Source organism: Quercus suber, unplaced genomic scaffold, assembly GCF_002906115.3.
Source record: "Quercus suber isolate HL8 unplaced genomic scaffold, Cork oak 2.0 scaffold_717, whole genome shotgun sequence".
Classification (NCBI taxonomy): domain Eukaryota; kingdom Viridiplantae; phylum Streptophyta; class Magnoliopsida; order Fagales; family Fagaceae; genus Quercus; species Quercus suber.
In genome coordinates this window covers 48423-73673 of record NW_027070158.1, presented here as the reverse complement: position 1 = coordinate 73673, position 25251 = coordinate 48423, and the positions used below count along the sequence as shown (strand labels likewise).

Genomic DNA, 25251 nt, shown 5'->3' with positions numbered 1-25251 from the left:
GATCTCAAACGCCGAAAATAGAGAAACAATAAAACCATTTATCATCACCTCCATACACACACAACAAAAGTACCAACAATTACTATTTTTTTTCTTTCTAGTTTCCTCATTACCGGCACAGCCGGTTTTCCAGTTCATAACGATCACGTATATTTCACCACGTATCGCCAACCCACACAACCACCATTGATTTTTGTTCCTATATATATATATATATATACCAATACACCTTCACCTTCATTCTAATTCTCAAATCTCTATTACCTCACAAAAAATTTTACACACATTCTCTTTATTTTTCCTTCAATTTCTCTCTCAAATTCTCACCGACCAAACACAAACTTTCCCATCTATTTGATCCAAGAATGACAAACGACAGAGGTGGCACCGTTGTTATGGAGCAAACAGGCACCCTAGGCCGACCAAAGCTAGGATCTCTGTTACATTCAGATCCGGCTATGTTGTCATCAAACAAATTCGACGATGACAATTACAACACCGACAATAATCAAAGTCAAAATAGCAACGATAATTTAGAGTACTCACGCCGACCAGTTTGTCCTCTGCAGCAACGAGTCCCGGAAACTACGAAAGTACTGTTGGTTCCTCGCCGTACAATGTCATGTCTCCGTGGAACCAATCCTCGCCTATGAACAAGTCCCCATGGATAGCTCCTTCACCTTTCACTAATTTCTTCGAGGGTCTTCCTCGGATTAACGGTCTCATAGGCTCGCTCGTACGAGAAGAAGGTCACATATATTCTTTAGCGGTGTCCGGGGATTTGTTGTACACAGGTTCGGACAGCAAGAACATACGTGTTTGGAAGAACATGAAGGAGTTTTCTGGGTTTAAATCGAACAGTGGGTTAGTGAAAACCATTGTTATATGTGGGATAGGATTTTCACTGGTCACCAAGACGGTAAAATCCGAATCTGGAAGTTTTCGCAGAAAGGCCCCGTTAGTTTCAAACGTATTGGAAGCTTGCCCTCGTTTAAAGACCTCGTGAAATGCTCGTGGAACCCGAAAAACTACGTGNCAGTGCATTAAATGTGGTGGTTGAAGTATACCTCCTTGGTATTTCTCTGCTCCCGTTATCTTTATGTGTGTCCGAGGTTCCTCTCCCCCTTGACACTTGTCAAATAAATCGCTTGAACCTCCCATACTCGTGTTGGGTCTGGCCTCTTCGGATCCGAAGATGCAGGACTACTCGGACATATGAGCATCTCCTCGGATGGTATGCGGGCTTGTCCCAGGGCATCCCCTTTTGACGTGGGCCTCTGACTGAAGGTCACACCTCCTCGGACGAAGAGTGCTCCTCATTCAGGGCCTTGGGCCCAATAAGTTGGGTTGGGTTTTTCTCCCCCCACAATACTAAATATCTCCTTGTTGTTTAGTTTTAGGTTGTACTGATCTATGATTAGGATATGCAAAAATATTTTTAAGCATAAAATAAACAAATAAAAATATATATATATATATATATATATATTTGAAGTCAGGGGTTCAAAACAACAAGTGTTGCCGCCCCTATTAACACATGATTTTTTTTTTTTTTTTTTTTTGTGGAGAAAGTATTAACTCATGATGCTGATGTGAAAGAATGTAGCATTGGCCATCTGTTTCAAGGCATCCGTGCCTTGCTGAGCTCTTTTACCAGTTGGAAGGTCAATCATGTAATCGGGATTATAACAGAGTTGCTCATGAATTGGCTCATTTGGCTAGGCGAAGTGAAGACACTCAGGTGTGGAGAGGAGTTTTCCCTAGGTAGTGCAGGATATTGTTCAAGCTGATTGTACTGATTAGAGCCTTTTGTTTCTTCTCTGTGAGCTTTGTTGTTTTCCTTTTATCTGCTTGTCTGTTTGTAATGGCAAGCTTTGTATAAAAAAAAAAATGTAGCACTTAAATTCATCATTAAAGAGTTGCAGTTTTCATCGTGTAAAAGGGAGGGCAATCACATTGCCCATGCCGTTGCTTAAAATACAATTTTTTATCTACAGGTATTGATGGTAAAAGATCTATTAGATGATTTGGATGCTGTATTCCAAATCGATTTAATTCATTAATTAATAAAATTTACTTACATTTTTTTTCTATGAAAAAAATAAAATTAATGCATACAAAATGTAACCCCTTAGAGATAAAATGATTATACTTATTTTAAGTGAGATGTAATACTTTCTCAAAAAAAAAAAAAAGAAAAAAAAGAAAAAGAAAAGTGAGATGTAATAATTTTGTGCTCTTGAAGCACAATAAATGTGCGCTACTCCTCTCTTATGAATAGTAAATTATACTACAAATTTAATTGATGAGACTCATTATTATGTAAGAGAGCAAAACACACATTTTTTTGTACTTTTTAGAACACTGAATAATTAGCCACAAACCATAAAGAGGAAGAATTCAAATACAAGTCGTATTCCTAAAAATACTAAAAAATTTACATTTGACCTAATTATGATTCATAATTCATAAGGTTAATTAATTAAATCACAGTATACGATAACAAAATTTACTCTACTTCGTCACATATTCAAAAAAAAAAAAAAATCAACACAATCACGGTATTCAAAGTTTTCAACTCTATATCTAATGTACTTTGCCTAGTATAAATGATAAATTTTAAAGAGTCCTATTAACAAATATACTTAGGACAATTATTAATAAATTATTTTACAAAAATTTTAATATTATTTTTATGAAAAATATAAAAAGTTGTCAAATATTTTTTTTCCTTTTCTATAAAATTTTTTTAAAATATTTTCTAAATAAATGCACTTAGGTTAACTCATCCGGACTAAGAAAAGAAGAAAAAGAACACCTCAATTGCTAATTTAACTCAGCAAGTGCAACCTTTCCCTTATCCATGCCAGTCATAAGACAAATTCAAAGACAACAAAGAGACACCATTTTATTATGCAGAAAAGAAATCCAAAAACCACTTTTTATAGCAAAGTTGCCAATGTACACACTCAATGTTTTAATGGAAAAACGTGCATTAAAATTTTGACCAACTCGAAGGTCAAAAATTTTTATTTGTACTGGACCACTGGTGAATCTGAAAGGTCAAAAACACCGAGTATGAAAACGCTTCTTCACGTTCTAAATTCTAGTCCTCCCCAAAAAAAAAAAAAAAAGCTCGTGGAACCCGAAAAACTACGTGGAAGTTCGGAGAAACCGCAACGTTGTTTTTATCAAACACTTTGACGCCGTTTCATGCATGAGCTTGAACGAGGAATTGGGTTTGTTGTACTCAGGCTCCTGGGACAAAACGCTGAAAGTGTGGCGCATAGCGAATTCGAAGTGCTTAGAGTCAATCCCAGCTCACGATGATGCAGTAAACGCCGTCGTTTCTGGGTTCGATTCGCTGGTTTTCACAGGCTCTGCAGATGGGACGGTGAAGATGTGGAAAAGAGAGTTGCAAGGGAAAGGGACGAAGCATTTTCTGGTGCAGGTTTTGTTGAAGCAAGAGAACGCGGTTACATCATTGGCCGTGAATCAATCATCGGTTTCAGGTGGTGCTGACGTGGTGTATTGTGGTTCGTCGGATGGGCTTGTGAATTTCTGGGAACGTGAAAAGCACTTGTCCCATGGTGGGGTCCTTAGGGGTCACAAGGTTGCGGTGCTGTGCCTGGCTACGGCGGGGAACCTTTTGTTCAGTGGGTCCGCTGATAAGAATATTTGCGTGTGGAGGAGGGAGGCCGGCGGGGCCCACGTTTGCCTCTCGGTTCTTACGGGTCATAACGGACCCGTTAAGTGCTTGGCGGTTGAGGAAGATCGTGATAATCAAGAAGATGGTGATCAACGGTGGATAGTGTATAGTGGGAGCTTGGATAATTCGGTAAAAGTGTGGCGCGTGTCAGAACAGGCACCGGACTTGAAGCAAATGAGAGCGAGTTTTTCCAATTATAATTCGCCTAACCTAAATAGGAAGAATAGCCATCGAGGTTAAAAAGAGAGTGAAATTAAAAAAAAAAAAAAAAAATTTAAAAAAGTGACCACAGTAATGATCCTGTACAGTTACAATAACTTTACAAGCAAAAAGATGAGAAGCATAGGAGATGTGAGTGGTTTGGGGACCACTTGATAATTTCCTCACAAGATGATGACGGAGTAAACAATTGGTTGGTCATGTAATGTAATGAGATTTTGCCACTTGAAATGAGCTGGTGAAAAAGGTCAAGATTCTTGCAACTTTGTGGCAACAAGATTTGCCTTGCGAGATTGGTTGTCTACTTGTCCACATGTCTCGTGTTATATTGTACAAAGAATTTTGATTCAAAGAATATGCACTTCAAATTAAATGATAAACCAATGTATGGAAAGGTGTTTTTATCAGCATTTCATGCCTTTTTGCTTTTGGGCTTTATGTGTTTTAAGGTTTCTAAGAGAGGATTGAATTCTGGTTTTTAATAAGTGGTGTAAATATTACTCTATTGTTTATGTATTTTCTTCCGCGACTGTATCATGATTCTTCTTTTTGAGCTTTACAAAGAGAATTTTTTATCTTTATTTGCTGTACTCTTTCTGTCTTTGTAATTTTAAATTTCATGATGGTATAATAAAAATTAAATTATAGGACACAAACAATTATAAGAGTTTAAATAAAAAATTCTTGCTGCAGGAATGGATGCAGAAATTATTGGAGGCAAAAAATTTGTGATTTGAAATTTCGATTTCTTTCCCTGCCCCTTGATAAGCTACTGTGATGTTCGATTGTTTTCCTTTATATTTTGAGCGTGTAAAATTTTGGATTCACCATTTCAAAATGTTGGGCTCCAGCCCACTTGCTCGGAAGGACACAGCGAGCCGAGTCCCCATTTGAGCCTTCGGTCATTAAAGGAGGCTGAAACAACCCTACAGTAGCTCCTATCTCGCTAAGAAAAAAAACCTATTATTCTATCTCACATAAAGACGGATTCAGACCTACACCTATACGAAAGAGTGATTAGATATACTAAGTATACCAATGTAACTCATTACGTAGTCAGTTGTCAAAATAGTTACTTACAATATTACTTTCCAGTTTCCTCCATTAGATCTCTTTGAGGGATACGAGTTGTCAAACTAAACCCTTCTGGATTCAAATGGCTAAAAATTTCTCATTGTACCCTCATTGTACCCTCACTTGGTTGTCACTCTATAAAAATATATTTTCAACCTGCTGTGTCTAACATAACCATAGGAGCAATTTCGACCAACCCCATTGATAACTGATCCTTGGTGTAGTGAGTAGGTTATACTTATAGGTCCTGTCTTGCTTATCGTTTGCCAATAAGAACTACAATTTCAGCTCGGTCCTAGCTAATGACTTGCTTTGTAAACTTTGGTTCCCCACAAATTCAAATGCAAATGCTAAAAGAAAATTATTTATTAAACACCAAACTAGCAAGGAAAAAATACTATTGGGAACTTGTGGTTATTGAACTTGGCCAATCAATATCTGTTATGATTACCAACACTAATAATTCTATTTGTTTTGATGAAAAACCTTATATGTGAAAGTAGTTTTATGTGTTTTCTTGTATATTTTTGGTAACATTAAAAATATGGGTAAAAAAAAAACCTATCTACGGTCAACAAAAAACTCTATTAAAAGTATGACTTACTTTTAAGGGGGTTGTAGTTAATTGAACTTAGCCAATCTATATCCGTTATGATTATCACCCCTAATTATTCCATTTGTTTTGATGTATAACCTTATGCGAAAGTAGTTTTATACGTTTTTCTGTATATGATTGGCTATATATATAAAAAAAAATGGTTAAGGAAAGCTATCTATGGCCAATGAAAAACCCTATTAAAAACAAGGAATAATTACACATAATCCACTTGTGGTTTGGATGAAAATCACTTTGCCTATTTTGAAAAGTGTCACTTAACCCACTTGAGGTATGTTCCGTTTGTTTTCCGTAACCCACCTCTGTTAAAATCATGGGTAAATAGGTATTTTTGCTCATATTTTATATCTCTCTCCTCCTAAAAAAAAAAAAAAAAAGACACTAAAACAAGAGAAAATAAGATCAAAAAATGCTATTTGTAAGAATTTAGAAACTTGTCTCAAGAACTCCAATAAATCACAAACTATATTTTTGTAACACACTCAAAAGAAAATAACACAAAAGGAAAATTTTACTCATCACATTAACTTATTTTCTTCTCAATAAATTAATTTATTCCTCACGCAGACACATAAGCAGAGAGAGAGAGAGAGAGAGAGAGAGAGAGAATATCACAGTGAGACACAGAAGCAGTGAACCCAACCCCTGAGCTTGAAATCGACCTCATCGATCTCACCATCCTCACTCTGTTGTACATCTTTCACTCTCCGAGACACACAAAAATTTATTCCTCACCCTTTTTCTGCTCCTCTCTCTCTCTGTTCTGTCCATGTCTCTCTCATCTCTCACACTCCAGTTTAGATCGTCGGTAGCTTTGGGTCGTGGTGGCTTGGGTGATGACTGTGGAGGAGCACGAGTTGGCTGTGTTGGTTGGGTATGGGTTTTGAGGAGGAGCATGACATTGGGTTGGATTTGGGTTTTGCCAAATGTCGTCGTAATTGACTCTCCCATGTCAGCCAAGTCTATCTCAATGGCAATGGCGACGGCAGAGGCTAGAAGACTAACAGCGATGGCTTGAAGATTGGTTGTTTCTGGGTTTATATCGTGTGGGTCTTGGGTTTAGATCAATGTTTCTGTGGTTTCTTGGTTTGATCGATGGTTATATCGTGTGGGTTATGGGTCTTGGGTTTGATCGATGTTTCTAGGTTTTGAAGATTGGTCTTAGGTCATGGTGGTTGGTGATTCGGCGGTGGGTTTGGCAGTGGCAATGGGTGTGGATCTTTGTGGTTGTTTGTGGTTCTGTGAGTTGGAAATTTTGTTGGAATTTTTGGGTTTGTGATGTGTTAATGTTGTAGTGGTGGTGGTAAGTGATTTGTGGGTTGTTGTGGTTCGGTGGTGGTGGCCGGTGTTGTGGTGTTTTTTTTTTTTTGGATTTTGTGGTGTTTCAGTGGTAGTGGTGGTGATGGCTTTGGTGGGTTCTTCATGTTCAAAATTTGTGTGAATGGAGAGAGAGAAAAATACCAATTTTTGATCTTGTTTCTCATGCATTTTTGTTCTATTTTTTGTTTTGGGAGGAGAGAGATATAAAATGTGAGCAAAAATACCAATTTACCCCTAATTTTAACAGAGGTGGGTTACGGAAAACAAACAGAACATACCTCAAGTGGGTTAAGTGACACTTTTCAAACCACGGGTAGGCAAAATGATTTTCGCCCAAACCATAGGTGGGTTATGTGTAATTATCCCTAAAAACAATGACTTATTTTTTAGAGGTTGTTTCCCTTTAAAATTTTATGGAAAACAACTCTCTATTTCACACTAAGCTAAATAAAAGAAGCCAAAATATAGTTTTCTAACTCATCTTTAAGGCCAATACCAAACATAGAGAAATAAATAGTTTTCTTGAGTATACCTTTTAGAATTAGACTCATTTTTTAGAAAACGTTAACATTGAAACAAATGATTGTTAGTAATACTTAATCGATATGTTGCTATAGTTAACAACATTATTGCACGTTCGGTTTTGCTTGTTAGTATTGTCTTATACATAGGCATAGTTGTCAATATCGTACGATACGCAATACGTATCATACAATACGTATCGTATCATGTGTAAAAAGTTTCATATCATATCGACATATCGAAAGTGCTCATGAATCGAATGATGCAGTGTGTGTATCATATGAATTGTATCGTATCATAAAATCGTACGATCCATAGATAAATGCTTTAAAATGAGATTTTTTTTGTTAAAATTTGTACTTTTATTTGAATCTAACAAGTTGTCAGGCTTGTTTTAAACATAAAATCATTAGGGTACTTAATTTAACCTAATAAAATAACATATTCATAAGTTTCTTTTCCTCTATTTCTTTTACAAAATTTGGACTATACAGTATACACTTACACTTAATTTTAATATTTACAAATTTATTTTCTATACTATTAATAAGATATTAATTGAAAATATAATTATTTTTTATTTTTTTCATTATTGTTATAAGTCCAAGAAACTAGAATGCTAAGAAGATTTTTTTTTTTTAATTATTAGAAAAAAAAGAACAAGAAAAGACGGTAAATGTTAATGACGATGAAGAAAATGTTAATGAAAAAATAAATCTGCAAAATAATAAACGTGATAATAGCATTGACTTAGATGGGGTTGATTAGCCAATATGATGAATATGATAAAATAAATTAATTTTTGGGTCATTTATAATATATTATAATTTTTGAATTTAAGCAATTTGAATGTGTATGTTATAAACACGTGCTAGTTTGGTTTATTTAATGGCATAAATGCACTTTTAGTCCCTACATTTTGACGTTTTTCCATTTTAGTCCCTACATTTTATTTTTTCCACTTTTAGTCCTTAAAACCAATTTACGCGTTCCATTTTAGTCCTTTCCGTCAGTCAACCGACTGAAATTGCTGAGGTGGCAGCCGGAGCAATTAAAATATTATAAAAATGCCACATCACCCATGACACGTCAGCATATAAATTTAAAAAATTAATTTTTTAATTTTAACAAAATTAAAAAACATAAAACAAAATTTAAAACATAAAAATACATCAAATTTGAATCAAACACAAAAAAAACCCAGAATTTTTCTCCAAAAACAAACGCACAAAGAACACAGTAGCAAGCATAAATCTCCCAGCCAACCCAAAATGAAAGAAAATCGGAGTTCAAAGAGTCTCAACAGAGCTTCGCTCTCTTCGGCGTCAATGTCCTCCCTCACATCCGCCTCGTCGCTCCGCACCAGTCCCCGAAGCAATCGGAGCAGATGGACCAAGGCGATTTCTCGCGACTCGCCGAGTCGATGGCCGATTTCATCCAGGCCAAGACCAAGCTCAACGTCGGTCTGATTCATCGGCCCCGTTCCTCTCCACCAGGCAATTGGGCTTCAACGTGGTCGCGACCCTGGTTTGGATCCCCTTCGCGATCAAGAAGATCATGAAAGGCAAGACCTTGCTTCACGATCCCAAGCTCTGGCTCACCAGCTTGGTTTTCGATTACTTCTTCAGCTTTCTCTTTGGATTTGGGTTTAGAGAAAGAGATGGTGGGCCCTGGGTTCGACTGGGTTTGTTGGGATCTGGGTTCGTGGGTTTTTTTTTTTTTTTTTTGGCTATCTGATCTGAAATTTTGGGTGGTTGGTGATGGTTTGGTTGTTATTTGGGTGGTTGATGGTGGTTCTGGGTGGGCTGGTGGTGATTTCTGTCAGGGTTTGTGGGTGGTTGGTGGTGGTTTCAGACTGGGCTTGTAGGTTGTTGATGGTGGTTTCGGAGTGGATTTGTCGAAGGTTGGTGGGGGTTTCAGAGTGGGTTTGTGGGTGGCTGTTGTGGCTGCTTTTCTTCCCAATCTTGATTTTTGGGTGATCAGTGGTGGTTTGTGCAACTATACTTGCATTTCATGTGTCTTGAGAACTGGAATTTTTTTTTTTTCATTTTACCAGAAACAAACATTGAAAAATGAGTTCCACTGCATTTTCAAGTACAGACCATTGTAAAATGAAGATGTTTTACTGAAAATGTTTCTCATTTTGGTTTGGTTGGGTGATTTATGCTTGCTACTGTGTTCTTTGTGCGTTTGTTTCTGGAGAAAAATTTTGGGTTTTTTTTTTTGTGTTTGATTCAAATTTGACGTATTTTTATGTTTTAAATTTTGTTTTATGTTTTTTAATTTTGTTAAAATTAAAAAATTAATTTTTTAAATTTATATGCTGACGTGTCATGGGTGATGTGGCATTTTTATAATATTTTAATTGCTCTGGCTGCCACCTCAGCAATTTCAGTCGGTTGACTAACGGAAAGGACTAAAATGGAACGCGTAAATTGGTTTTAGGGACTAAAAGTGGAAAAAATAAAATGTAGGGAGTAAAATGGAAAAACGTCAAAATGTAGGGACTAAAAGTGCATTTACGCCTTATTTAATTAGCTTGTTAAATATTATTACATAAGTGATGAATAAATTGCTCATTAGCTAAATATATTCAAAATTTATAATGAATATACCCTTTATATATGTATATTTATAATTTTTTATAGATTTTATTAAGTGTTTGTGTATCTTACGATACACGATACGATACAATATACGGTAAAAAAAAATCAAAAATCGATTCACGATATGATTCACTTTTTCACTTTTTGACAACTATGTATATAGGGGTCAGGACCATCCTATAGGCCATAGTACCAGCTATAATTAAATACGACAACATTGCACTTGGGGATGACTCATATGATATATCTTTAGGTTACTTTCAGACGAAGTATTGTAGGAAGGAAGGGAAAAAGTACCAGCAAAAATGAGCACAAGTTCGTTTCGAATTTCATGCACATGGTCACACAGTCACGGCTCTGACAATCTAGACAAATACACTGCATGTTTAACTCATGTCTTGGTTTTAATTGATTTTAGTTTATTCAATTGGTACAGTTTTTTTTTTTTTTTTTTGGTGGAATAAAATACTTGAATTCAAATTCCACCTAAAAATATTTTTGGTGTTTTGACCTGGATGATAATTTTTTTTTTACATTATAAACTTGATAAACCAATGTATAGAAAGGTGTTTTTATCAGCATTTTATGCCTTTTTGCTTTTGGGCTTTATGTGTTTTAAGGTTTCTAAGAGAGGATTGAATTCTGGTTTTTAATAAAAGCCGTAAATATTATTGATTATGTATTTTCTTCTGGAACTGTATCATGATTCTTCTTTTTGAGATTTACGAAGAGACTATTTATCTTTATTTGCTGTTCTCTCTTTGTCTTTGTAATTTTAAATTTCATGATGGTATAATAAAAATTAAATTATAGGACACAAACAATTATAAGAGTTTAAAACATAAGTTCTTGCTGCAGGAATGGATGCAGAAATTATTGGAGGCAAAAAATTTGTGATTTGAAATCTCAATTTCTTTCCCTGCCTCTTGATAAGCTAATGTGATGTTTGATTGTTTTCCTTTCCTTTATATTTTGAGCGTGTAAAATTTTGGATTCACCATTTCAAAATGTTAGGCTTCAGCCCACTTGCTCGGAAGGACCCAGTGAGCCAAGTCCCCATTTGAGCCTTCGGTCATTAAAGGAGGTTGAAACAACCCTATAGTTGCTCCTATCTCGTTAAAAAAAAAAAAACATATTATTCTATCTCACATAAAAATGGATTTACAGTATAAGACCTACACCTATGTGAAAGAGTGATTAGATATAATGAGTAATAAGTATACCATATGTAACTCATTATGTAGTCAGTTGTCAAAATAATTACTTACAATATAACTTTCCAGTTTCCTCCATTAGCTCTCTTTGAGGGATATGAGTTGTCAAACTAAACCCTTCTGGATTCAAATGGCTAAAAATTTCTCATTGTACCCACAAAATAGGTCTTTTAATTAAATACCCAAATCACATTCCGACAAAGGTATGAGGGCACTTGGTTGTCACTCTATAAAAATATATTTTCAACCAGCTGTGTCTAACATAACCATAGGAGCAATTTCGACCAACCCCATTGATAACTGATCCTTGGTGTAGTGAGTAGATTATACTTATAGGTCCTTTACGTCTTGCTGATCGTTTGCCAATAAGAACTACAATTTCAGCTAGGTTCTTGCTAATGACTTGCTTTGTAAACTTTGGATCCCCACAATTTCAAATGCAAATGCTAAAAGAAAATTATTTATTAAACACCAAACTATCAAGGAAAAAATACCATTGGGAACTTGTGGTTATTGAACTTGGCCAATCTATATCCGTTATGATTACCAACACCAATAATTCTATTTGTTTTGATGAAAAACTTTATATGTGAAAACAGTTTTATGTGTTTTCTTGTATATGTTTGGTAACATAAAAAACATGGGTCAAAGAAAAACTATTATGGTCACCGAAAAACTCTATTAAAAGTATGACTTACATTTTAGGGGTTGTAGTTAATTGAACTTAGCCAATCTATATTTGTTATGATTATCACCCCTAATTATTCCATTTGTTTTGATGTATAACTTTATGCCAAAGTAGTTTTATACGTTTTTTTGTATATGATTGGCTGTATAAAATAAAATATTTGGTCAAAAGAAAACTATCTATCGCCAATGAAAAACCCTATTAAAACAATGATTTATTTTTTAGAGGTTGTTTCTCTCTAAAATTTTCTGGAAAACAACTCTTTATTTCACACTAAGCTAAATAAAAGAAGCCAAAATATAGTTTTCTAACTCATTTTTAAGGCTAAATACCAAACATAGAAAAATAAATAGTTTTCTAGAGTATACCTTTTGGAATTAGACTCATTTTTTAGAAATCGTTAATGTTTAAACAAACGATTGTTAAGTCTATTTGGATACCGCTTATTTTGCTGAAAACTGAAAAAACTGTAATAAAATAATTTTTAAATGTGTAGATAATACTGTAGAACCCGGTTTTAAAGTTTTTTTTTTTTTTTTTTTTTTAATACAGTACTTTGTGAACAGTACACGAGACCCACTAAATAGTGCACAATTACATAAAACACACTTAAAAAAAAAAAGACACTAAGAATTAAAAGCTGTATCCAAACGGTTACTTAGTAATACTTAATTGATACGTTGCTATAGTTATCAACATTATTACACGTTCGGTTTTGCTTGTTAATATTGTCTTATATATACATAGGGGTCAGGACCATCCTATAGGCCATAGTATCAGCTATAATTAAATACGATATGTGATAGGCATGTCCAAGCTTATTCATACCTACCTAATACGGCTTAATTCAATAGTTGAAACATTGTACTTGGGGATGACTCATATGATATATCTCTAGGTTACTTTCAGATGAAGTAATGTAGGAAGGAAGGGAGTACCAGCAAAAATGAGCACAAGTTCGTATCGATCAGTCACGGCTCATGCAGATGGTCACACAGTCACGGCTCTGACAATCTAGACAAATACCTTGCATGTTTAACTCATGTCTTGGTTTTAATTGATTTTAGTTAGTTCAATTGATACAGTGTTTTTTTTTTTTTTTTTTTTTTTTTTTTTTGTGTGGAATACAATACTTGAATTCAAATTCCACCTAAAAATATTTTTGGTGTTTTGACCTGGAATCCTGGATGATTAATTTTTTATTACGTTATAAACTTGATAAGAGCTTTCCCATTAAAAAAAAAATGACAACAATTTTAACATTTTTAAATGGTTAAATACACTACAGCTAGGGGTGGACCTAGGATTTCAAGATGGGGGCCGAAGTATAAGAAGAAAAAAAATTAAAATAAGTATTCATATAATTCTAACAAACTATCAACTATAATCAATACACAAAATCATTATTCTTAATATATTAAGATGCAATTATCTACTAATAAAGACAAAAAACACAAAATAATATTGTTTCATAAGAGCATTAACTGTTGCCCAAAAAAAAAAAAAAATTCACAAACCAAAACTTACTTTTGCTACTTTAATATAGTATTTGAAATGTTTTTTACAGTAGTGTTTTTAGTATTTGGTGTTCTAAATACTAAATATTTAGCATTTAGAACACTTAATGCTAGTACTCTAATACTAGGTTGACTGAAATTTTTTATTTTAAAATTTTGTTTTTGTTAAGTTTATGAGTTGGATAATTGCTAATTGGGTTAGACTAATTAAGAGGGAAGGAGTCTAAATTTTTGGAAGTGTGAGGATAGAAATAAAAAAAATATAACCATTAATTTTTTTTTCTTTGGGGGGGGGGGGGGGGGAGAGGGGGGGGGGGAGCCCAATTATTTCTTTTCCTTTTTTTTTTTTTTCTTTGGCCAGGGGCTAGGCCCCTTCCCCACCCCCCGGTCTGTCCCCGACTACAGTCTTCGTGTGTTTGAAGAAAAATATGATAAAATTAAGAGAAAAGTTAACCAACACTCTAAGGAACATTTAGGAAATACTTTAAAAATATTTTATAGGAAAATAAAAAAAAATTAATTTTTTTACGGTTCTTTATTTTTTATTTTTTTATAAAAATAGTATCAAAACTTCCTTAAAATAATTTGTTAACCACTATTAGTAGTCAACAACACCTTAAAATTAAACAAAACTATAAAAGTGTATTTTGTTTTTGTTACTTGGTTAACTATCAACAATTAGGTGCTTGGGTATATCAAGGTAATTTGGTGGGTTGAAAAATAAAATCACCATAATCATTAAAAAAAATAAAATAAAAAGGTGATTTTTTGTTCTATTGAGAGGGAAAATTGAGTCTAGGAAGAATACGTATTAAACTTTGTTTAGGTCAAGATAAACTGATTAATTGCGATATTTACTTCACTTGGGTGTTCATGTGTTGAAAGGATTATTATTATTATTATTATTATTTAAGTTTGAAGTCCTGTGTTAGCCTTTAGGCCTTTGCTGCAACTGTACCATATATATGTGGATTCAAAGAAATGCCCGGATTTAAGGTCATCGGATTCTCAACGAGGATAAGTCATTTTAATGTTACTAGATATGCATGCCATTCATCTCAATCCCCTCAGAGATACGGTCAAATTTCAATAAGAGGACAAGAGGTACAAAAATATTGGATACCAAACAAGAAGGCCCACAAAAAAGAAGCAGAAATTGTGATAGAAAAATGGCCATAGACTGGTAGGAAAGTGATAGAACATAGTATAGAAATTTGGTTCATTGCGCTTGTGTGTGTGGTGGGTATGTGATTTTCAAAGTAACGTAGGAAACCACTCTTTAGGTTTGGCCAGACTAGATTCTGGTATTGGGATAAGCCTAACTGTGTACATAAACAATCCTACTTCTCAAGTCTAGGATAAGGTGGTTGACCTCGAACTCACGAAAGTTTAAATCATAATTAGATAAGGCAATAACTTGTGTGTTAGTGTAAAATGATAGCTTTAACAAATGTATTGTTCTAAATAATAGCTCTGTCAAAACTTCAGTGGTATATGTGATATTATTTTTACTGGGATTCGAAAACCCTTTTTTAAGTAAAAAAGAATTCAATTTATCATTTTTCTACTTTGGGTTGGCTTAAGAGATTGGTGATTGTTGCTACTCCTCCTAAAGTAAAAGTCAATTAATGATAAGCCCAAGTATTAAGGTCAACGGAAGTGATTGGTAGCTAGGATGTTTCCTACTTTTGGGCTAGCCCAAACATACCGTCCTTGTATTTTGGGAATTATTTGACTTTTTCTTTTCGCTGAATGGGAATTATTTGACTTTATGTTCGGTTTTCTAAATCTAGGAAAATAGATTAAAACATTCCGGTCTTGTTTTGCTCTTCATTTTCTAGATTAGCTCATTAGTCATTACACGCAACGCAAAGATATTATAGTGTTGATTTGGTTCTTGTTTAATGGGATTTAAAGGACTGGCAATATTATGTAGTTCTTTTAAAAATTAAAACTCATCACAATGTCCTTAATTTAGTCCTTTTTAAAATACCAAATGGTCAGTCATACAGTGCCAGCTTCGACCTTTGATGTTCTTTACAAGGTTCTTATTGCTGTTAGCCTGTTAGTGGCTGTTACTTTGACTAGAGATGTGCTCTGGCTCCTTATTTGAAAAATAATTGAATCAGGCATTCATGCTGGCAGTTACAGGCCGGCCCAGGACAGAGGCGTAAGGTGAAAATTTTAATGAACGCTTTTTATTTCTAAACATCACTTAAATAATATTTAATTTATTTTTTATATTATAATTTTATTATTAATCTAAATCTAAATTTAAATCTAAATCTAAATCTAATCTAATTTAAATCTAAATCTAAATCTAATATTTATTTATAAAAGCTGAAGCGTAGTATTTATTGTTATTACACTCTTATTAAACCACCTCATCCTTTATGTCATTGTCACATCATTATTACTATTTTTTTTTTTTACTTTTAATTTTTTTGACATTATTAAATATATAAATACATTTACTTTACAAATTTATCTTAGGCGGTTTTATCTTTACATATTTATATACTTAAATTTTAATGTTAAAAGTATTGTCTATATATATTCTTCTTAAATGGTTTTAACTTTACATATAATTTTGTCCCTTTATCTTCCTTTTATTTTGTCTCTTCCTATTCTCATCCTCTTACTATAAATTTGTCACTTTCTCATTTTATGCATATTTTATTTTCCCACACAAAAAGGTTCTCTCTCTCTCTCTCTCTCTCTCTCTCTCTCATTTTTTTTTTCATATTTTTTGTTGGATTTTTTTATGAAGTTTGTACACTTATTATCTTATTATTGACTAACTCATATGTGTTCCTTGATGCAAGTATTTTTTATCATATTATTTGCAATACTAAATACTTTTAATGTTGTTGACCATATTTAGGGGAAAATTTATTATAATATGTCCATATTTTATGTCATTGTCAGGTTTTAGTTTATTTGGAAAACAACAGGATTTTGGACAATATGATGAAGAACGGTTAGTGTAGTTGAAGAAGATGATCTTTGTGCAGTTTCCTTTCACTGTTTGTAAATATATTGTTTAACAAATTAGCACCAAATTTTTATATCTTTATTATATGATGTTTTTAGATGTGTGAGTAATTGTTTTTAAGCATTTACGAATATTTTGTATTGCTTATCTTCCTTATTTCATTAGTGTATTTTTTGAGATTTTTAAGAAAACAAATTCAATTTCAATTTTAAAATTATTTATTTATCTATTCATTTTTCGCATGTTAGATTAGATTATGACAGTATTGACACAATATTTGGCTTGATTAGACTCATTATGTATAATAAGGTAAAATTTTTGAACTTGATTATGCATTAAATATTTGGTTTGATCACATCACATTTGAAATTTTTTACATATTTGGGAGAAAGAGTTTGACTTTGATGTGGGTTTTATTTTTCCCTTTCTTTTTTTTTTTGAATTGTATTTTTTTTTTAATTTTATAATTTTTTTTGGATATGTTTCTCATTATTTTTGATTGTACGGTAGAAACAATTGGATTTGAAAAAGTTTTTTTAAAACTAAAAAATAATTTCCAAATTTTAGTTACTTTTTAATGATACATAAAATGCTAAAAATAATTTTTATTAAAAAATTAATATTCTTTCAACCTTTTGAATTCATGAGAAAAATTGTATTGTTTTTGTAAGGGCCAAAAGATTTTGTAACCCAAGCCCACTTAGAATAGTGAGTTATACAGTTCAACCTTGGCCCAAATCAATAAAATTTGTAAGAGAGGGAAACAAACAACAAGAGAGGGCTATGCTCGAGGATGAAAATAAGGAAGAAAGGGCTGATGTTATAGAATAGATGAGCAAATGTCTCCCTACAGGCCTGCACAAGGCGGCCAATGTTATATAGAAAATTGTACTATTCACTCTCTTCTCTCAATGTTCTTCTTGTTTCTTTTTTTCCTTTTGATACTTGTGTTTGGATCCCCTTCTCTAAAAACCATCTTTTTTTTATATACTCCCCCTCCTTTGCATCCTGACCTTCCATCTTTAACTCCCAAATTTCTCTTCATGACACTTGTCCCTTTAAATGTTTGAAGAAGGTGGTAGATGGAGTTTGCTTAGCTATGAATTACACTGTTTAGGTCATTTTCTCATCAATACAGCTGATAAAGCTATTGCCCACTATTTAATACGGAGGCAACAGACTACTCCCAACTGGAAACTTTCCCTACTCTCACTAATTCTCTCTCCACAACCTATCCTTCCCAATTGGAGTTCCCAAAAGTCTTTTGTCTCTTCTCCTCCTCGGGTGAATTCCCTCGTCGGGCTTATGATCCCTCAATAACAATGATAACTATTGCCCACCATTTAATACGGAGGCAACAGGCTACTCCCAACTGGAAACTTCCCCTACTCTCACTAATCCTCTCTCCACAACCTATCCTTCCCAACTGGAGTTCCCAAAAGTCTTTTGTCTCTTCTCCTCCTCGGGTGAATTCCCTTGTCGGGCTTATGATGCCTCAATAACAATAATAACAACTCAATGATCCCTTCCTTGGTCCTCGGGCGCCCACAGTTTTCATTTAGGTATGACAAAAATTATATATTACATTTGTGATTGTCACTATAACAAATGAAAATATGATTTTGAAATACATTACTATTTATTAAATTAGTCCAAACTCCAAAAATAAATTTAATGGGCCATCTTAAAAATATTATCACGCGTAACATGCGGGATCCACAATTAGTTCTTACTAATTAATAAGACTTAATTCACCTAGCGTGAGCTACTGATACTTGTTATATAGGTTTTATAAATTGACGTGTCATCAATTTAAAAAAAAAAAGATTCAAAACATTTATTTATTATATTGTTTGAGTGGCACCAATCATATTCCTGCCACATCAATTTGTAAGTTTTTTGTCATAAAATTTAAATTTGTTTTAGCATTTTTCATTCACTTAATGGTGAAGAGTAATGCTAGAAATACAAACTTTTTTACAAAAGTTTTTACAAACTGCTGATGTGGTGAGTGGTTATTGGTAAATGAAAAAGTGATGTTAATGGTGGGCCTAGATGAAAACTAATGAGAAGTTGGTCACATTAATAGTTTGTAAAAATGTTGTAAAATAGTTTATATCTATTGCATTACTCTCATGGTGAATTGGTGATTGCTTTGTATTTCTATTAATTCATAATTTTTGTGATGTGGAGAAGATGATAAAGTTACTACAAATTTTACTACAAAAAACTTATAGATGTAACATTTCAGTAAAAGAATAAATAAATATTGAATTACTTATTGTGATGGATGACATACCAATTTATAAGACTTATGTGATAATAAAAAAAAGGACAAAGTTTAGCAACAAAATCGATTATAGCCTTAGGCTACAAACTCACTCAATAACTTTTCATTGGAGGTGAATTTTGACAAATCCACAGTTGGATTACATCTTCTTCTTATATCCTCCATGTTTGCAAAATTTCAAGAAAATTAAAGATCAATAGCTATGTCGTCAATAAATTTTTAAATTGCAAGTTTTTGTAATTTAAAATTATGTATAAAATATAAGATTATAGATTATATAGTAAATAATATCCGATTGACACAAAAATTGACATGTGTATTAAGAGCATAAAGAACATGTAATTCAACGGTTAGATTTTCAAAATATGCAATAATATTTATTTTATTAAGTAAGTTTGTAGCATAAAGGTATAACCAATTTTGTAGCTAAACTTTGTCCTAAAAAAAATTGTACAAATAACTCACTCTTTTCTTGATTAGGAAAAAAAAAAAAAAAAATACTGCCCCCATATTAATATGGGGCCTTTCTATGTTAGGGGCCTTAGGCTTTAGGCCAAGGGCTGGACCTGAGCAGTTATCACATGCATACTTAAAAAGGGATCTTGGTTTTTCGCTACTTAATTTATCTCCAAAACCTTATTTTTAGGGTGCCTTAAAAATGCATAAAAAGCTAGTTTTTATGTTTCAATTTTAAGTTCAAACAAACAAACAAACTTCTGATGAGAAATAAGAATCTGCTAACACGTTTCCTTCACGAATCATGACTGCTTTCAAATTTTCAATAAAAATCAGCATTTAAGAAGGCAAAGTGCCATATTCAATATGCATAGTATTTTAATTTACGGTATGCTAACAATTAACTCAATGGTAGTGTGCTCAGTGCCTTATTCATTAAAAAAAAAAAAAAAAAATGTTAGCGTGCTCAGTGCTCACACAACTTTTTTTTTTTGAAATTTTTTCTTACCTTTGCAAAGTTATCTAAATGTGGACCGTTGAGACAAATGATCCATCTATAAAAGTCAAAACATAGTATTTAATGTCATTATGTTCTTATTGAGCCAAATCATCGGGAATGTCACCATTTTTTTTTTTTATTGATTTCGGTCCAAGTTGGTCTATTCAGTCAGTTTAGTCCATTTTAGTCCACTTAGATCTAGTTTGGACCATTTTGGACCAATTCAGTCCCAGTCAGTCTATTTTGGTCCATTCGATCTACTTTCATTCATTTCAGTATACTTACTTAATACTGAAAAAATACAGGTGTATGATGAAATTACCTATTCTAAATTTGAATTTATTAAAAATATATATAAATGACGAAATGTAATATTATTATTTTTAATTGTTTAATTTAATGATTTGTGATGTTATCCTTNTAAACTGCAGGTTTGCAGTTATAAAAAAGTGGAAATTTAATCGTGATGGCTCTTTTTGTAGTTGTACAAGTGTCTGAGATCCCTCATGTCACTACCTTAATGGCTTGTTTGGAAGTTTAGAGAGGGAGGAGAGTAGAGGAGAGTAGAGGGAAAGGGAGTAGTGGAGAGGAGAGTAGAGGAGAATGATTCACCTCCACCTTATTTGGATGTTTTTAAAATTAGTAAGGGGGAATGGATTAATTAGCCCTTCCCCTTGTGTAATTTTGTTAATATAATAAGGGTAAATTAGGTAATTTACTTGGTCAATAGTTTATGTACTCTACTCCCCCTCCAAATCTCTCCAATTTTGGGGAATTAAAATTGGGGGGCTAGAGGGAGTCCAAACCCCTCCAAACTCCTCCAAACCCTCCCCCTCATTCTTTAAAAAACTTCCAAATAAGGTAATTGCATTACTCTCCCTCCCTCTACTCTACTCTCCCTCATTTTTTAAACATCCAAACATGCCATAAGTTAAAAGCATATCCTGATTAATGTTAAGACTCTGGAAATGCATATCTGCATTCTTTTTTGTAAAGATAATTCAGTTTCAGTGACTGATATTCTGTGCTCAAAAGCAGAAACTTGGCAAGCCAACTTTGGTGACTAGAATAGAAGGTTAAACAAGGTAGTGGAGGCACTTATAGAAGGAGCTCACATTTCTGGGCAGTATATGCTTGCCGCTGATGTGCATAGTCTGTTCTAAATTCTTCTGGTGATATATCTGCAGTGTCACAGCTAGATATATCTGCAGTGTCACAGCTATACAGCAGCTAAAATATTTAATCCATACTATTAATTTGATTTGATACTCCGTTATAATTGAAAGTATTCTAAATTAGATTTTGACAGCAAGTGAGGCATTCATAATTTCAGTTAATAATTGTGTCATATTTGGGACTGCTTCAGGTGATAAAGGTAATAAGTGTGTCACATATTTGGGACTGCTTCAGGTGATAATCGTCACATAATTTCAGGTGATACGATTATTGTGAGTCCTGGCCAATGAGCACTAGCTCAATTGGGGGCTCCTCTTATGAGTACTGGATGTTGGGTGAGGTATCGGGTTTAAGACCTATCAAATGCATATGTATAATTAATAGGGAAAAAATTATATATCGTGAATATGTGACCCCATTATTCGCTAGAAATTACACTTTGTGAGTTCTCCATCAATTTCATTTCAAAATAAGGTTTTTTAAACAGACGAAACAATTATATGCTACAAAATTCTGAATTTAATGGCTTGTTTGGAAGTTTAGAGAGGGAGGAGAGTAGAGGAGAATAGAGGGAAGGGGAGTAATGGGGAGGAGAGTAGAGGAGAATGATTCACCTCCACCTTATTTGGATGTTTTTAAAATTAGTAAGGGGAAAGAGAGTAATTAGCCATTTTCCTTGTGTAATTTTGTTAATATAATAGGGGTAAATTAGGTAATTTACTTGGTTAATAGTTTATGTACTCTACTCCCCCTCCAAATCTCTCCAATTTGGGGGAATTAAAATTGGGGGGCTAGAGGGAGTCCAAACCCCTCCAAACTCCTCCAAATCCCTCCCCCCCATTCTTTAAAAAACTTCCAAACAAGGTAATTGCATTACTCTCCCTTCCTCTACTCTACTCCCCCTCCTTTTTTAAACATCCAAACATGCCATAAGATCTATATCAATACATTTCATAAAAAAATAAAATTTTCCTTTCATACTTTATTCATGCATTTAAACTAATATTTGAATATGGAATCCAAAACCTTCTCTCTAAATACATTTTGTATCTAAAGGTAAAATGCAAATCTTCAATGTGGCAAAATGGGTCGGGACCATACAACCCGACCCAAACTAGAATTGTTTGACCCGAAGTAAAATAGGTTAACTTGTGACTTGACCCTTTTTGTGGGTCAACCCAATCTAACTTGATTAACTCATGATTCAGCTTGTTTATAAGAACTTTTTTTTTTTTTTGGGTAAAAAAAATAAATAAAGAAAGATACGGTTGGTTAACTTGTTTGTTTTTGGGCTTTACAAAACATAACTCAAACTCAATTCACAAATATAATATTAGCACCACATGAGACATGTCATCTGGTTGAAGTAGGGTAAAAAACACATATTTTGAAATTATAGACATGTATGAAAAACGTTTATCAATGTGAAAAAAAAAAATGAAGCCAGAGTATATCAATGAAATTGGCATAATTTATGAATGTTTAGGCCTATTTTTTAATAGTTCATAGCCAAAATAAACAGCTTTTCAAAATAAAAGATGATGTTTCCTAGACTGTATGTTACTTAACAATGACATAATATTCATAAAATGTATCATATATAAATAAGTAAACAATCAAACTTTGATGTATATTTCCAAATTGAAACAAAGTGATAGTGTATCTAAAATTAAACACAACTATTAGATTATTTTTAAAAATATTAGATTATGAAATTAGTTTTCAAGATTGTAAATTTCTTATATATTTTTATTCTTTGTCAAATTAGTTATCTAATAAGGCATTTGTAATTTTATTCTCTATTTTTAGGTGGTGATATTGTGTAGAAGTGAAACTTGTGTGTTTGTTTTAATTAGATTTTCAAAGGGTAAACCGAATTCTTTTGTGTTTGTGCTATGTTTTGGTAAGCAATATTAGAATTTGTATAATTTTATAATTATTGAACAAATATCAATTTATTGAGCTAAGTTCTTTTGTTGATATAGGTGGTGAATTTAAAATAATGCATTTCACATCATATAATTGCTACATAACTTACCAAGTGATAAATATTTTTTTTTAAAAATAAAAAAAAATTATGTGAAAAAATATAGGTCAACCCGATTGACCCAACCTACTCGCTTTGCCAAGTCTAGTAAATTTAGGCCCCAAGAAATGATTTTTTTTTTTTTTTTTTTTTTTGGGGGGTTAAGATATCACTATGAGAGACCAAGGTTGCAGGTTAGTTGTATTTTGACTAATCCCACATGAGTGGGTGAGCTCATGTTAAGAGTCTCTTAAAATGGGCAGTTTGATCGACTAATGATATTTGTCCCCTTGATTAAGGGATTGTACACTTTGAGTTATCACTTATTTTAATTTATGGAAAAAAAAAAACACTAAAATAATTCTTCATTTTATTGATAAAAAATGTTTGATTTACATCCATTCAAATATAATAAGAAAATTATATAGCCTTGGTCGTAGATACAAGCTAAGAAAAATTTCATGGCTTGAAGTCCTTGTTAGACTTTAAAAAGACTTTAAAAAGATGATAATTACATTTTATATGACCTATAATCTATGAACCATTGATCTTAGATCTGATGTTAAATTAAGACGTGGTGTTATCATGTCATGTCATCTAATCATTCAACATGTCATATAAAAAGATAGCAAATTGCATGCCGTTCACCGAAAAACAAGATTGAGTATCTAGGGTTATGAAAAAAATAGTATTGAACACCAAAACAACATATGACTTTCAATTGAAATCTAGCTTGCTTTGATTCTAAATTATCTATATCATTGAAGACAAACTTTTCTTGTTGAATTAAAGAAAATTCAAAAGAAAATGAAAAACGACCCCTACATGTATGAGCCTTGATGATTAGTTTAGGGTAAAAGAGATGATCTTAGCACTATGGTTTCTTGTATAGGATGAGTTTAGGAATGTTGTAGGGTTCTAGAGATTAGAGAGTTGAGCAATAGGAAGTTGGTTACATGTCAATGCCAAATGAAGTGTGCGTTTGGCATGACTTAAAAAACTATTTTTTTTTTATTATTTAGTTTATTTTTGCTATTATTCATAGGTCTCATTGCATTTTTTGATACTATTCATGGGTCCCATTGTATTATTTCAGCTACTTTTTAACTTTATTTACAGCACTTTCAGCAAAAAAAATTTAGTTTCAATTAAATAAGTTGTTCCCAAATAGACATGAAAGGAATACTAGCTTTACCTTTGATTTTTTAGGAAATTGTGTGCTTCGAATTATGAATTCCTATTCTATTTATAGAGGGAGGGGATGGCCTTAGTTGACAAGTTTGGATGAGTTTGGGACTCTCCAAAACTGAGAAATTTGAATCTCTATCTCCAAAAGTCGTTGGATATGAGTTGGAATCGCAAAAATCAAGTCAAAACGGCTGAATTTTTGAGTTTGAGTATATCTTGGTGTTTTGACCATAACTTTCAATTCACACTTCCGATTGAAGTGAAAATAGTATCATTAGAAGAAAAAAAATTCAGATTTAACAACTTTAATATGAAAAAAGGCTTATCTTAATTCGAATGTTTACTAATTACTATGCTAAAATCACCCCTACATGAGTCTGACAATTGTTTTTCTCTTGTTTTTCGTAGCAATTTTAATGTTTTCAAATCCGTTTTTGAGTTCCATCTCATTGAGCGATCTTAAATTTAGCCGTTTTGGGATCAAATAAGACTGTTGGATATTTAGGAAGTAGTAATGTATTTTAATTAAGCACTTATTTTTAATATATTTGATTAAAATATAAAACCTAGACTATATATTCGTTAGAACTAAAAGTGATCATATATTTGATGGTGAATTTTTTGGTAGGATTAGAAAATACTATTGTATATTGTTATGTATGCCATTATGTATTAAAATAATAAAAATTGTTTTATTATTTAAAATAATAGTAGCATGAATATTTGAATATTATCATATAGTTTTTAAGATGCATTTATATGATTTAGTCACAGAATATAAAAATCATAAGTTCTTTGAAAACTCAACCTAAGTTCATAGTCGGTGATGAAGTTAGACATTTCATCTCTAAAGACTATAATATGTCAACTCAGATAATTTGTCTTGGTCATGAAACTAGAAACTTTTAGTTGATATGTTAATGTGTCTTAAATGTATAATAAATATTAAACTGAATTGCAGTGAGATTAATTACTCTATTAACGACTTTCAACTGAATAATAAACCTCATAACTTTCATTTATATAAACTCTCAATCCAGAGAGGATTATGAACCCGCTCATGAAATGTAAGTTACTTTGATATATCAAAAATGAGATTTAATCTAACAGTCAAAATCTCGGTATGTTAGGCAACC

The 25251-nt window shown here is 32.7% G+C and overlaps 1 protein-coding gene across 1 annotated transcript; it reads left to right on the top strand.

The window, feature by feature from the left end:
* The first annotated feature begins 226 nt into the window (after positions 1–226).
* LOC111986852 (protein JINGUBANG) lies at positions 227–4458 on the top strand. The gene is given in 4 exon segments (XM_065766552.1): positions 227–549; positions 552–890; positions 893–1013; positions 3136–4458. Coding segments are annotated over 4 exon segments (1458 nt in total). The 5' UTR covers positions 227–365; the 3' UTR covers positions 3950–4458.
* The last annotated feature ends 20793 nt before the right edge of the window (positions 4459–25251 follow it).